Source organism: Onychostoma macrolepis, chromosome 02 (assembly GCF_012432095.1).
Source record: "Onychostoma macrolepis isolate SWU-2019 chromosome 02, ASM1243209v1, whole genome shotgun sequence".
NCBI classification, from domain to species: Eukaryota; Metazoa; Chordata; class Actinopteri; order Cypriniformes; family Cyprinidae; genus Onychostoma; species Onychostoma macrolepis.
The window spans coordinates 27,592,628-27,608,829 of record NC_081156.1 but is presented as its reverse complement, the minus strand read 5'-3'; the positions used below and the strand labels follow the sequence as shown (position 1 = coordinate 27,608,829).

At 37.1% G+C, this 16,202-nt stretch overlaps 1 protein-coding gene across 1 annotated transcript in view; it reads right to left on the bottom strand.

The window, feature by feature from the left end:
• The window catches only part of LOC131551433 (neuropilin-1a-like), a 28,320-nt gene extending 12,784 nt beyond the window's left edge, over nucleotides 1–15,536 (bottom strand). Inside the window, exons 1-6 of the mRNA XM_058794394.1 lie at nucleotides 14,999–15,536; nucleotides 13,912–14,089; nucleotides 7,744–7,925; nucleotides 7,325–7,552; nucleotides 6,944–7,111; nucleotides 4,706–4,869 (exon numbers count right to left, since the gene is read on the bottom strand). Coding sequence (XP_058650377.1) covers nucleotides 4,706–4,869; nucleotides 6,944–7,111; nucleotides 7,325–7,552; nucleotides 7,744–7,925; nucleotides 13,912–14,089; nucleotides 14,999–15,059 — 981 coding nt within the window. The 5' untranslated portion in view covers nucleotides 15,060–15,536. The remainder of the gene's footprint in view (nucleotides 1–4,705; nucleotides 4,870–6,943; nucleotides 7,112–7,324; nucleotides 7,553–7,743; nucleotides 7,926–13,911; nucleotides 14,090–14,998) is intronic.
• Between the last annotated feature and the right edge of the window lie 666 nt (nucleotides 15,537–16,202).

The window sequence follows — 16,202 nt, the reverse complement described above, 5'->3', positions numbered from 1 at the left end:
TGGTATTGCAGATTTTACTTTTATCACATAAATGTCTACAGATTAGATAATAAATCAAAGCAAGATATATGATATTAAATAAAAAAGAACAATTTGCAAATATAAATTTATACAATTTGATTATTTAAACCAGGTCAGAAATAAAATATTACTAAAATTATTATTCAGCAAGGACGCACTAAATGGATCAAAAATTACGATAAAGACATTTCTATTTCAAATAGATGCTGTTCTTTTGAACTTTCAGCAAAGAAATCTAAAAAAAAATGCATCACAGTTTCCACAAAAATACTTTTTTCAACATTGATAAACATACAGTGCCCTCCACTAATATTGGCACCCTTGGTAAATATGAGAAAAGGCAGCTGTGAAAATAAATCTGCATTGTTTATACTTTTGATCTTTCATTCAAAAAATTCACAAAATCTTAACCTCCTCCTCTTCCTCTTTTTTAGATGATGTGATACCACGAAGGCAACAAATATCCAGAGGTCATGTGAGCGGAAGAAGAGGAGAAAATGCAGGAGGGGCAAGAAAAAGAGACTTTTCTCCCCAGCAATACCAAACCCGGAGCAGGAAACATCCAATGTGATAAACTATTCCTCCTGTCCTGCAGGTTTAACTGCTTTGAGTAAAGGATTGTCTTTTGTTCCCACAACCAACTATGATGAATTCAACACCTTTGTGGATCTTCAAAAGTTCTTTAGGACTTTACCTATTAGAGAATGTTTTGGTGGAAACTTTGAATATCTCCTCAAGTGTTGAAGATACTACTCTTTCTGTTCAACCTTCCCCTTCTGAAACAATGAGAATTTCTACAAAGTTTCGTGGTAAATCTTCATTTGTTCCTTTTAAAAACAGAAACTCCTAGTTAGAAACGTTCTGTCGTCTTGTAGAGAGGGATGTACGGGAGGTATTTTCTAACAAGCGTGAGTACAAAGTTTTTAATAATTTAACTAAGGACGAACGAAGTGCTCTATTGGATCTAAGGAAAGATAAGACTATTATAGTCAAACCAGCAGACAAGGGTGGTTCCATTGTAGTAATGAATTTTGCTAGCTATGACCTAGAAGTAGAAAGACAACTAAGTGACATTGTCTTTTATAAAAAATTGAGTACTGACCCTACTAATGTTTTTCAGAACGAAATTCAGGAAATCCTTCAAGAGTTTGTAAATTCTGGTGAGATTACTAAACAGGAGTTTGATTTTATGAAGGTTGATTACCCAGTCACACCAGTCATCTATGTACTTCCCAAAATACATAAAGACCTTACTATTCCTCCGGGAAGACGATTATATCTGGAATTGGGTCTCTCACCGAGAAAATTTCAACATTTGTGGATTTTTTCTTAAAGCCAGTCGTATTTACATTACCCTCCTTTGTAAAAGATTCCATCGATATGATAAAATTTTTAAAAACTATTGATTTACCTGACGAAATATTGTTTGTAACATTCGATGTCGAGTCTTTATACACCAGTATTCCACATGAAGAAGGGATTGAGGCAATGGAATTCTTTCTCAGAGACTTACATTTTAACAAAAATCCTAGTGCTAATTGTATCAAAACATTAGCTAAGTTGGTGCTGAAAAAAAATTTTTTTTAGATACAAAGATGATTTCTTTTTACAGATTAAGGGTACCGCCATGGGTAGCACCATGGCCCCAAATTATGCAAATTTGTATGTGGGCCTTTTTGAACAGAATTTCATTTTCAATGATCTACTAAATTCCTTTATCCCAAACATCATACTTTGGCGAAGGTATATTGATGATATTTTTATGATATGGTCAGGTACTGAAAATCAATTGTTACAATTTTACAGTTTTCTTAACACCAATGATGAACATTTACATTTTACAGTTAACTATGATGATTCATGTGTTAGTTTTTTGGACACTCGCATCATTAGGGATGGTAAGAAAATAATTACAGACCTCTATAGAAAACCTACTGATCGAAACACACTTTTGCATGGACAGAGCTACCACCCTACAACGTTGAAACGTAGCTTGCCTATCAGTCAATTTAATCGGATACGTCGAATTTGTAGTACTGAACAGTCATATACACATCAAAGTACTGATTTGATTAACAGATTTAGGGAGAGGGGTCATAACGAAGATTGGATACAGTCCGCAGTTAGGAGATTTGAAAATGAAAATCAAAAGACATCTCTACATAAAAAACGGTTAAAATCAGAAAACAAAACCACTGTATGTGCTGTTCAATATTCTCCTATTTGTTCAGATATAAAAAAGATCATAGACAAACATTGGTATATTTTAAAATCCGATCCTCTCCTTAATGATACTTTTGAGAAAACACCAAGATTTGTGTATAAACGCTCTCCTAATATACGTGATCTTCTTGTAAGAGCTGATGTTAGTTCATCTGTAGAACGACCCACTCACTTTTTATCTATCCCTTCGGGTAATTATAATTGTGGTCGTTGTACCCAATGTAATTTTACTACAAAAACTAAAGTTTTCTCTCATTCTCATTCAGGAAGGGAGTTCAAAATTAAGGGTGTCATCACATGCAGTACTAAAAATGTTATTTATATGATAAAATGTCCATGCGGGTTAGCGTATATAGGAAAGACACAACGTGCTTTAAAAACAAGGATTGCAGAACATCGAAGCAGTATTCGCACTAATGATCAAAAAAACCCGGTAGCAGTACACTTTAATTTAAAAAGACACAACCTTTCCACATTGAGGTACATTGGAGTTGAACACGTTAAAGTACCCAGGAGAGTTGGTGATGTCAATAAGATTTTATTGAAAAGAGAAGCTTATTATATTTACACGCTGAACACTCTTTCTCCTAAGGGTTTGAATTTGGAACTTGATTTTAATTCATGTTTCTAAGTGATATTCTTTGTGTGTACCTTAATATATATGTTGTATGGCTATGAGTTGCTTGTCTTTGGGACGGGCAATTGTGAATTGTAAAGGAAATGGGTGATGTTCTATGACTGTTTGGATATTTCCTGACTTTGTGTTTGTATTCAGAAATTCTTGCCTTAATGTGGTTGTCTTGTTTTAATTGTGATACAGCTGTTCACATGATTGACCTTGATTACCAACAGGTGTAATCAATTGGAATGCTGCTTGAGTATTAGTACTTATTGAGCTGTTGCTTTTGCTTGTATGTGTTTGCCTGACGAAGGTCTTTGGACCGAAACTTTGTTTTTAAAAAAAAATTAAATAAAGGGAATAACAGTGAGCAGATCTTTTTTCCACTTTTTTGACCATAGAAGCCAGTGCCATTTGAAGTTCCAGTCGTGTCTGACAACTGAATATGCTGGAGTTTGTTTTTGGATGAGCTAGAAGAATTTTCCTTGAAACCCTCGCAAATGACATGTGGTGATGAAGGGGCTGTTTGATATATTTTTTAGGCTTTCTGACCCCGAGACTCAACTAATTTCTGCAATTCTCCAGCTGTGATCCTTGGAGAGTCTTTGGCCACTCAAACTCTCCTCCTCAGCATGCATTAGGACGATATAGACACACGTCCTCTTCCAGACAGATTTTTAACATCTTTAGTTGATTGGAACCTCTTAGTTATTACCCTGATGGTGCAAATGGGGATTTTCAATGCTTTAACTCTTTTCTTACAGCCACTTTCTATTTTGTGAAGCTCAACAATCTTGTTCTGTACATCAGAACTATATTCTTTGGTTTTACTCCTTGTGATGGATGATTAAGGGAATTTGGCCTTTGTGTTCCTCATATTTATAATCCTGTGGAACAGGAAGTCATGGCTGGACAATTTCATGCTCCTAGTCACCCTAGGGTGCTAAAAAATGTAAATATGAATGGGAATATACTTCAGAGATATTTTACTCATGAGAATTTCTAGGGGTGCCAATAATTGCGGCCAACATGTGCATTGGAGAAAAACATTTATTTCACCATGAGATTTTCTCCCCACTTTCAATTGTTTTACTTCAATGAAAGGTTAGAATTTTGTGAATTTTTTTGAATGAAAGATCAAAAGGATAAACAATGCAGATTTATTTTAACAGCCACCTTTGCTCAGATTTACCAAGGGTGCCAATATTAATGGAGGGCACTGTAAGAAATGGATCATGTGATGCTGAAGACTAGAGTAACGATGCTGAAAATTCAGCTTTGCATCAAGAAAATGAGAATTACATTTTAAAATATGTAAAATAGAAAACAGTTATCTTAACTTGTAATGCAATTCATTAAAAAATTATACCAGTGCCAAACTTCTGAACAGTAGTGTATATGTATTTGGTTTTTACTTAATAATATATTTTGATTAACATTGAATACTGACTTTGATTTAATATCCAATTTGTAAATGTAGTGGACATTCGAGTCTTGTCTGTGATGTTCTATCCCATCTCTCCGTCTGTCTCATAATTTCATGATACTGTGTACTGTTCAATACAAAGCCCAAAATAAACAGCAAGGGTGTACTATCATTTTTATGTGCACTATCCCTTTAAATGTGAAGTAGACTCTTTAAGGCCAAACACCCACTCATGACTGTCAAGTACTGTTTTCCCCCTTATATAACTTCAGTTATTTTTAAATATTTTGCCTGTGTACACATCCGAGGATGTATGTGTGACTTCAAAAGTGTAAAGGTCATGTCCTGTCTGGTAAGATGAAACAGCGTTTCCCTATAAAATTAGAGAATGTGTGTGTGTGTGTATTTGTATGTACCTGTATCCACTCCCGAACAGAATCATCTGATGGCGTCCAGCCGTTCTCAGGGAAGTTCAGCCTGGAGCGCAGTGGAGACCAGCTGGGATTGTACTGTGATGATGCAGTTATCCTGTCTTCTGTGATCTCACCACTTTCCATCCCTAAAGGAGACATACACTCACCTACACACACACACACATACAAATATATTGTGAGTAGTGTCATGTTTTTGAAGTAATAAACAGCACACATGGCGCTTTCATAAAATTTGAACTGACTTTTGAGGACATTTGAAGTGGTCTCCACTATTTGACAGATTCATAAATCATGCTTTTGATGAATCTGATACTGTCAGAAGGTTTGGGTTTAGTAAATATAATTTCTTTGGTAAATATCAGTCTCTGTCTATGTGAGTGTGCATGTGTGAGAAACAAAGAGTCAGATCTGCTCTCTTCTCACCACAGGAAGTTAATATTAGTCTTTCATGTTTGGCCACAGATGTAGTGACCCGTGTGACCCTCGTGCCTGTGTGGCAGGGCGATGAAGATGAATTACAAACGGACAGCCTCACAGCACTTTATTACACTGAACTGAAAGCACACACATACACAGCTTTGTGAAGTGAATCTGAGCTGGGATCAGGTCTCAAAGGATCATGGGTGTTACTTCAGTGCCATCGAGCACATCATTGCCACATTATTGCTAACAGTCTCAGTTAGTGTGTGATTCTCTGAAAACTTGATAGATGGGTTTAATAAAAGCACCAGACTGAGTGAGCTGAGAGCGCAGAAATATCAACAGCAGCTCTCTTTTCATTCTCAACTTCACATATATAAATCAAGTAACATGCACTTTAATTTCAGGGAAGCTGTCATAAAATTTGAAAAACCTTGTCACTTGATTTTTTAAAATTACACAATTCTATCCTACCATGAAAAATTAAATTATAAAAAAATTCATGTCATCACAACATGGCAATGTAATAAACACAATTTAACTGTAATGTAACCTTCTGGCTACATTTCCCACAGCTTTTTGAAATGAGCTAAAGATGATTTTCCTTTTAACTGACATCTTGCACTTCCAGACCTGGAGGAAGACCAGATGCTTGGCGAACCAGCTGCGGAGTCTAAAGATGAAGATAAATTTGGTCTGCGTTTTCCCAAAAGCATTGTAAGTGTAAATAGATTGTAGAAACCATTGCCGCCAATTTTCTCTGTGATCAATTTAGGCTTATGATGCTTTTGGGAAACGCAGCCCTGGGCGTTATATTTGACAACTGATTGTAGAAAACCTTTTTTAATGATTGAGAAAACTGAAAGAACGACTATTTGGATATGTACTTGATGCAAATTACGATTGATTCATCAAATCAACAGATAAGAAAATGTGATGCAGAAGTAAAAACAACTGGAAAACTAGTATGTGATTCTTCAAATAACATCTGCATGTTAAATGAATTTTTGATTAAACATTAAACAAGTAAAGTCAACAGGAAAATTAGAAATGATTGAATACAATGAATTGATTAATTCAATCTTGGACAGTGGACAATGAGATCTATTGTTCATGTCCAAGGTTTTTAACTCCAATTTCAGCTTAGTTTTCTCTAATTCCAGTTTTTGTATTTCTAATTGCAGTTTGAGTTTTTCCAGTGTCAATACTTCATACTGTTTTTCCAAAACATGGTTCATGGTTATCTTGCTAGGAGGGTCTTTCTTTGTTTCAGATTCTGAGCCACTTCTTTCAGGAGTCACCTGGATACTGGAGGAACCTTTAACGAGGAAGTTAGCAACATTAGGGAGGCATAGGAACAGTTTGTTTGTTGTAAAAAACTCAGTTGACACTATATGCTAGTTAACTAACTTGGTGAGTTACAACTCGTTTTAAGTTTGTAAGCATGAGTTTTACCTTCACTCCTGTGCTGCTTGGTTCTGGCACATCTTCATCTTGATTGACTAAAGTAAACTAAGCTGCAAAAACATCTCTTTCACTCTTGTGACTCTACTCTCTAATATTGGACTCAAGAGCTAATTCACAATGCATACGCTTTGTTACTTCACTTGCAAATACTGCAAGTCACAACAGAGGTCACACAGAGAAGCCTTGAAAGCACAGTATCAAAAGCAGCGTTATTAAGAGAGAGGTGGGAAATATAGTCTAAGAAAAGACAAAGACAAACATAAGACATTGACAAATTATAAAATATATTACAAAATGAACACTTTTAAATCAAGCTGATAGTCTCACACTAACCTTGGTGCGGCTGAGGTGGGTCTGAGCTGGTTCGGATGCTGTAATTGGCTGAAAAGCCTTCCTTGGTGATGGCGTTGTCTGTGTGGATGCTGAGAGAGAGAATGCCGGTGTATGAGATCACACGACCTGGCTGTCTGGAACCACAGTATCGACCAATATGAGGCCCCACTGAGAGAGAGAGAGATGAGTTTGAGCTATTCAGTTCACAATTCAATCACAAAATCAACCTTTCATCGTGCAGAACATTTCTAATAACCAAAAGAGCCGTAATGTTTGTGTTTTGTGTGTGTCTTTGGTTGTTCTGTTCTTCTAAAAAGCCTGAGTTCTTCTCTCAGCATGAAGTCTGAAAGTCAGCACTGTTTTTTTTTTTTTTGTCTATACCTGTAGGATATCCGTCCCATATCTCCAGATAGTCAAATCTGCAGACGGCCCCCACAGGTGCGGTTGTGTCCGGTTCCATATCGAAGCTCTGGAAGTCCAAAACGATCTCTGCCATCTTGGGTGCAAAGATCATGAAGGTGCACTCCAGGTTGTTTGGATACTTATCAGGGAAACCAGGGGTTTGAATCACTCCGTGTGGTTCAGTGAAGTTTCTGGAACATTCAGTACCTGCACAGAATGTAAAACAACAAGTTGCATAATGTTAATGTACAGTATATTTCAAAGAATATAGTAACCTGCATACATGAATAGCATTTTTAAAACATGAATCAATATTTTGATTAAAAGACCTTTTGTGTTAGTGTGTGTGTATGTGCAATGTAAGATCTTTGACTGTGTGTGTGTGTGTTTTCTGATACCTGTGCGGTGTATTTCATAGCGGATGCTGAATCCGGCTCCAGCGCTTTCATAGTCGGAGGTGAATTTGATGAGTAAAGAGTTTCCATTAGAGATAATCGGAGACGGAGCGATTTTGCCGCAGAACCTCCCATGAGAGAAAGAGTTCTCATCCACACCATCAAACACCTGTACAAAATCATACCTACACACAAACACACACATTATTGAAATTATTGGGTTAATGTGTTCTGTAATACATTTAACAGTGAGTTACCAATGTTCAGTTCAGTGCAGCTTTGAATAATATAATATAATATAATATAATATAATATAATATAATATAATATAATATAATATAATATAATATAATATAATATAATATAATATAATATAATATAATTAATATAATATAATATAATATAATATAATATAATATAATATAATATAATATAATATAATATAATATAATATAATATAATATAAAATTTCACAATAAATTCCAAAAATAACAGCAAGTAACATACTGAATTATATGTGAAATTTTGAAATAGAAAGACTGAAATAGCATTTTTTATAGTGTTACACACAATGCCTTATAATAAAATTTATAATCAGTTGAATGTTCTTATCAATAATTGTAATCCACTGTTAGTTATAATGTACTACACACACACATTATAATACATTATTATCTATGTTTATGCATTTAGAGACTTTAATGCATTTTTATGTCATTATTTATATAATTTCTACTTTTGTTCTTGATGTGACCATGAATACATATTGTAATGCATTATGAGTACCTTTGAAATGCATTATATACACACATGCTGCATTGAAAGTATAACTGGAAACTCTGAAACATCTTCCCCCGGTTTCATCCTAGAGTAACTTTTGCATGACTCATTTAGATTCATTTTGATGACTCCTACAGCATCAGCTCCAACAAAACCACCCGAAACATGAGGCATTTCCTGCTGACATGACACTGGTTTTACACACAGCCCCCCCTCTGAGTACATTCGTGCTCTCTTGCTCTCCTGTAACCCAAGACACTGATGGTCAGTGTGATCTCTGACCTCTCACCACGACGCGACCCTCTGTTGGAGCCGAAGTGTGCTTCCTGCCATTCAGACAGATCGCTCACAACCTGGACTCGAGCTAAACTGATGATCTGGGTAATTTAATGAATCATAAACTACATAACAGGAGCTCTGGCAGAGGAAGGTGTCCCAACTTGTTAAATAAATTTATATTCTTCTAATCCTAAAAGGATAGTTCAGCCCCAAATTAAAATCCTATCTTCTTTTACTCACCCTCAAGCTGTTCCAAATCTGTATGAGTTTCTTTCTTCTGTTGAGCAGAATTTTGGCAACCAATCAGTTGCTGGTAGCCATTGGCTTCCATGATTTATTTATTTTTTTCCCCATACTATGGAAGTCAATGGCTACCGTCAAGTGTTTGGTAACCAAAATCTTTTTTGTGCTCAACAGAAGAAAGAAACTCTGGATCAGCTTGAGGGTGGGTAAACCTAAAAAAAGGAAATTTGTAAAAATACTAAAGAAATGTGTAAATTCAGTAGTTTATTTATTTATTTATGTACATTTTATTAATATTATTTAATACTGAACATTTTATTAAATTTAATACATTTAATCGATTTAATGCATTTTTTAATAAAACAACGGGGTCAATAAGTTTATCCATGTTTCTAATGAGCTGAATGAGAGTTCAGTGCTGCAGTGTGTTTTATCTGATCAGCATGAGAGAGAGATGGAGAGAGAGAGAGAGAGAGAGAGAGAGAGACAGTGATTACAACAGACTTGCCTGCTTTCTACAGAGACAGAAACACAATGTCTGTGATTTTGGATTGAAAAATATCCTGCTATTGAGCAAGACACACAGGAGGACGTGAAAGCTGCTGATATAGTGACTTATTGAGAGTAAAATAAACCAACAATGAAACTGTCAGGAACAACAGTTCTGTTCTGGAGGTTTGCAGCAGATTCAGTCCCTACAGAAATGAGAATGCATGAAAGAGAGAGGAAAATGAAAAAGTGTGAGTGTCTGATTATGCTTTACAATAAAACCCTGAAAGATATAGGGGAAGAAAATAATAAGAAATAAATCATAACTCGTAACAATAGATCATAACATTAAACCATTAAAATCATGACAATAGGTTGGGTGTTGGGGCTGATAAATAGGTGGTCGCTATACAGTCGAAAGGTGTTCTGAGTGTTTTTTTTGTTTGTTTTTTAAGCTCGTTGCTATGTGGTTGCTGGGGTGTTTAGAGTGTTTTTTTTTTTAGTGTGTTTGCTAGGATGGTATCATTCATATCCATAGCATAAAGAGTGCAAAGTTACATGCCAAAGTTTAGTACCTAAGAGTTAGTAGTTCACTCTAACAGTATGTATGAATAATAGTAACAGTGATGCTTGCCTTAGCAATAATGTGTGTGTGAAAGAGAGTGTGTTCGGGAGGGCTGTTAAGAAGGCGTAGAGAGAGAAAGAGAGTGTCATTAATGATTAATATGTGCAGAATTATTAAAGCATTCCCACACAACAAAGCCATTAATGATGAACATTATTTCTACTCTGTAAGTGTGTGTGTAGAGGGACTGAGAGGAATCAATCCTCATGAATGCTGCAGTAAACTACTCGTGTTTTCTCTCCTAGAACACACATCATAAAACGACAAGCAAAACTGAAATGGAAACTGCATTTCTGTCTCTACGTGGTATATTAAGGTTATAGATTATGTGTGTGTGCTGTGGCACAGAAACATATGTGACTGATTTCACACTAATTACATTACTGTCTGAGGCCAGAGGCATTTGCAGGACCGACATCTCCAACGACAACTCAGATAAGACAAGAATGCACTAGAAACACACACACGGACCATCTAAAAAGACACTAGATAAAATGAGTACACAACTACTACTGTAAAGAAATCAGACAGGCTGAGCTAAGTATAACAGCAAGACTCCACAAACCTGAACCAAATACCAAAATATTGTCAATTTGGTCCTTTTCAATTAACACGGTGCTTTATTGTTCAGCTTTTGTGTCCAGAGAGAACCTATGAAGCTTTTTCAATGAGAACTTAAGAGCAATGTTCTGCTGCATTCATGCCATGTTGGAATTACCATAATTACAAGATGACAACTTGGAGATTCTACTTGGAGCTGTTCACATCCTCGGGCTCAGATATAATTTGTTTCCATGGCAACGTTCATAACGCCAAAATTGATCCATGTGCAGCTTTGTTGTTGATGACAGCAAAATAATTAAGCACTACTTTAATTCACCATTATAAGAAGAAAGAAAGCGTACCAGGTAGCACTGGCTATAATAAAATGGCATATCAAATATGAGTATGAATACATATTGCTATCTAACTACATTTAACAGCAAAAGCCTCTAGCATTTTTGTCATCACAACCATCAAGTCTGAATTACAACTTGTAATTAAAAGTTCAATGAAGATGTGAATGGTTTCTACCAGTTAGAAGCTCATGCAGCATCTGCAAACTGTAACCAGCTCTGCTCTGTTATATAATATGTTGAAATAAAAAGCTGTTAGATTGTCCGATGTGTTTGTTCTCTGCAGTGCAGAGCAGGAAGGAATGAATACCGTGTTCGCGATGGTCTCCTGGGCTTTTCCGCAGGGTTCGTTTAATAATGTTCACCATAAACTCTGCAAGTTTTGCCACAGCTAAAAAACTGACGGCAGTCCAAGAACAACACAGCAGCATCTGGTCCAAGTTAAAGTGAATTTCTGATTAACCTTCCTGTTCTGAGACACACATTCATGCTAGTCCGTCCAAAACACACCAGACATTCCACAGCACGCATTGACAGTCACACGCTTATGTTGGAATCTGGCATTTTGAGACAGAACATTTAAGCTCAGTGAATGTTTCTGAATGGATGGGAAAGTTCTGGAACTCCTTGGAATTCTGGGAGAAAATAAAGTAACACCAGTGCTGAGTTACTGTTTCACACCAAGCTCAGGGTGAGAACGGTTGTTTTGAATAGTCTTGACTAATTATCCATCTGTATATCTGTCCAAATTGCAGTCTATATCAATGGCAGTTTTTATATTTCTTGTGAAACATGGAAGCTTTTCAGAGATTTCTGTTATGAGCTTGATAAACATCTGCAGCTGGAATCCTGTACATTTAAATTCAGAGCAAATACATCAAGTGTGATTGACATGCTACGTAATTAGTCGCTTAAACCCAACACCAAACTTGATGACCTTCAGAGTTTATGTTAGGATTGATTTTGACTGATGATTCAGACTGACTCATCATCGAAGACTCCTCAGCTTCTTGTCTTTTTGGTTCTGCTTTTTCGGTCTTTTTTTAAATTAGAGATGGTTTTTAACTAAAAGCAGGCTTAGTGTGGATATATAGTGGACCATATACTGTATACTGCCTGTTAATTGTGATCTTTAAATTTGCAATAAGCGTCCATTATAAGCATCTCTGAAATAAAACATGGTTTATTTTGAATTGATTAAATTCTGTGTAAAATGTCTTTAGGAGATTTTATTAATTCACCCTCATTTCGTTCCAAACCTGTATGACTTTCCTCTGTGCAACACAAAAGAAGATATTTAGAAAAATATCTCTGTCTGTATTTTTGTCAAAACAATGAAATTCAGTGGTCCAAAGTTGTTTTGGATGCCAATGACTTGGATTGTATGGACAAAAATAGTTAAAACATTCTTCAAAATATCTTCTACAAAAGAAAATCATACAGGTTTGAAATGACATGTGGGTAAGTGAATAGTGATAAAGTTGCCATTTTTGGGTGTACTACCTCTTTAAACTTTTGAAGCCTGATCAAGTAATAAGTAAGGAAGGCAGATATACGTTCTGGTTCATTTGTCAAACTGGATACAAAACATTTTTGAGTGGATATAAAAGATGTTGAGTGCATTGGATTGTGGGACACATATTTACAACAATGTGCTCTTATTGTTTACTGTACAGTTTAAAAAAAAAAGATGTAGTTCAATCTAATACAGTGACTCTATAGTCACACACAAAAAAATCTGCATGCAATTTGCATATATGTATAGTATACCTACTGCACACTTCTAGTATGGCAGCATACTAGCTCTTTTATACCCCTCTTTTACATCTCTATCTCCCTCACACACACACACACAAACTAAAGAAATGGACTGAAAGAGAAAATGGATATAAAGGGATGGTCATGGTCTGTCTGTTGCTCTTTCATGCCCCCTCAGGGGCCCACAGCAGGACATTCAGCATAAGGGACTTTTCACTGGTCCCGTGGCACTGAAATCCAACCCAATAGTAAAGCCAAGCCTGTGTGACTGACAGCTGCTGATTTACGCCCCCATTTACGAGCTGTTTAAATTGACAGAGAGACTCATCAAATCCATCTCATTTATGAGATTCAGTCCACACAAAGCCTTGCGAGTGTTTGCGTGCTAATGCTGTTAACTAAACCACTGAAATGAGCCGCAAGGCAATAACAAGCTCTGCCTCCAACCTCACTATCATTTAATGTCATTGTCTGTCAGCCTCCTCGTTAAGAAAACAATCAGCTTAATTACTCATGTGATGCTGGAAGCCTCATCAAATTGATGAAAATGAAACCATAAACAGTGTTCTATGCACCCCTTTCACATTTTTCTGTTTTGACTCCTTGCATTCTTGAGATTTCCTCTTGGGAAAACCATCCCCCTTTTTTTTTCCTTGGGAAAAACAACCCTCTGAGTGATAAATGCAGATCCATTATCACAGCCCAGGACATTTGTTTTTAAACAGATCTAGTTCAACTCCTCCTAAATTTAGATCCATAAATATGAAATATTTCATTTTCAACCAACAGGTGGCACACCTCAAGATCTGTGCGCCAAACTGATCTACTTTGAAAGTAGGTAGATGTTTTGTGATACCAGAGACAGTATAAGTAGAACGGAAACCTCTTGTATAAAATAAACTGGAGAATACTGCGACTGTAGGAACATATTGGTTTTCTTAAAGGAAATCAATTGCCTAATCCGGTCTTTCCCCATTTAAGTCAATAGAAGTTGTAAATGCATGTCTAGAAAACAGCCCACTTTCCAGAAAGGACTTTGGTGACATCTATCATTTCTGACACCCTGGTTTCCTACTATTCGGAAATGTTGGTTAGACTTACTTGCATTCCCTGCTTTCCAGATCAAAATGTGGATTGAAGTTGATGAGGATCTTCTGCTGTGGATCAGGCGCTTGGATCAGCCAGCTGCACTGCTGGTTCACCGGGTATCCAGACGGGTAACCGGGAGAGGTCACATACCCGGCGCTGGTGATTGTGATTTTCCCACCGCAGGGACTTTCTAAAAAGCAGAGTGGCACATTTATAATTTTAATAACTGAAACTCAGGGTGTCAGTCATAGTTCTGAACATTACATGAATCTCATACTAGTAGCCTACAGATAATTGGTGACAAACTGCGCAAAAGTAACATGACACCCATAATGTCACACGAAGCGCGCTCTGATCTTACACGCTGTTCGACAGAGGATCGATTATGCGCCTGGAAATCGATCAATGTGTCTGAGCTGAACACAACAGGCCGTGGACTAAGAGAGGGGTCACTGTATATGGGTGTGCAGACGTGGTGGGCAGATATGCCACTGTGTCTGGGTGTTTGAGTCTGATAACACACACCCAACTCTCGCAAACACACACATACGGAGCATCTCTGGTTTAAGCGCTGTCAAAATACGAATCGACTAATATATTTGATTTACACAAATTATCTAACTAATAAATAAAAGTGAAAATAAAATAACACTATGTAGGTATACATTTAAAAAAAAAAACTAAAAAATGAAAATATAAATACACAAATTAAGCAAATACAAAAAATAAGAAATACACTAAAATCATGCGTCAAGAGGTAATATCTAAATTAATTGGTTTTATTCAAATGAACAACATTATTAATATCACTAAATCAAAATTTTAAGGATCCGATCAAATATCTCCTTATGGTAACAAACTGTACATTTTCACTTTTTACAGTGCGGAAACAGTCTGGTGTGAACTTATTTAAAGGAATAATTTATGTAGTGCGTAACGAATGATCTCTCCCTTCATCAGATACGGTTTCTACCTGTTTACCTTCTGAAACAGCAGCCCTACAGGTGAGCATCGATAACAAACGACAGTAATAACCATAACAGAGCTCTCCTGTGCGCAGAGAAACCGTGCCGTACCGACACCACAATAATCGACTCACCCGTTAGAGCGCGAGCCACGGACAATCCCGTTAGAGTCACACAGAGCAAACGCCAGTACATCCTCAAAGAAATCGGTTCACTTATATCCTCAGGATTTCGTGTATGAATTATTTTTTGAATCCACGCGGTAGTTCGGAAGCTGGAGAGAGAGATCCTGTCACTCAGATCAGGGAACCGGTGTCTCCTCTTCCATTACGCGAAAAAGAAAACTCACAGCCCTGGAAAGCAGGAGATTCTTGCACAGTCAGTCAGCGCTGTAAAATTTCATAATTCCAAGTCTGGAGAGGCTTGACAGCGCGTCCTCGGCTTGTTGGCAGCGGGCTGTGCTCGGGCGCTTCTGCGGGCGTGCGGTCGGGTCACTCCCTTAAACGACTGATTTCCGTCCTCTCTGTCGCGCGTAGACGGGCACTGGTGGGTATATTTAGCAGGTTGTCTGTGGTGTGAAGGTGTCAGCATCGGATCTGAAAACTGGGGGTGTCAAAACTCTCGCAGCACTGGTTGCTCTCGTTCCTCCTCCTTGAGAGAGAATGGGCAGGACTGGAAACGAGCAAACCCTCTAACCCCTTCCAGGCAGAGACGCGCGGTCTCTCTGCCAACCAGACACGGAGACAGTGAGCCAAACCAAAGAGACTTTGCGCTCCTCTGCGTGGGAGCGCAGTGCTCAAACAAGATGTCCCTCAAAGCAGGGTGCGAATTATGAGGGGTTCTGGGGGAGTTGGCACCCCTAACTAGGACCCCTAAAAAGAAATCAAAACAAAAGACTGAGGGGGTCTTAAATGTTTGTATCATTTTTGTATATGCGTTTTCTATATACGTTTTTCAAACAACGTTTCAGTAACTACTGAAGTAAGATGACAAGTTAGTTACAGCTAGTGCGTTAAATAGTCGCGAACAGAAGTCGTTTTTGCCCGAGGTAACCATAGCAACAGTACGATGTTCGAGCTTTTTGCGTTAAAATCAAATCGTACATCGCCAAAATGCTATAGGCTACATATTATACATTAGAAGTATTTCATAAAAATCAGTCAGTGTATTATTTTAAATATAGCCTAGCTAAAAAGTCAGCCAATGAAACAAAACATTGGGGTTGCGTGAAACGAACCTCAACCAAACATTTTTCTCACAGAGCCCCCCAATAATTTCCTTACTGCCTAAATGGCCCATAAAACCATACTGATTCCGCTGCACATCTTACCATTCATA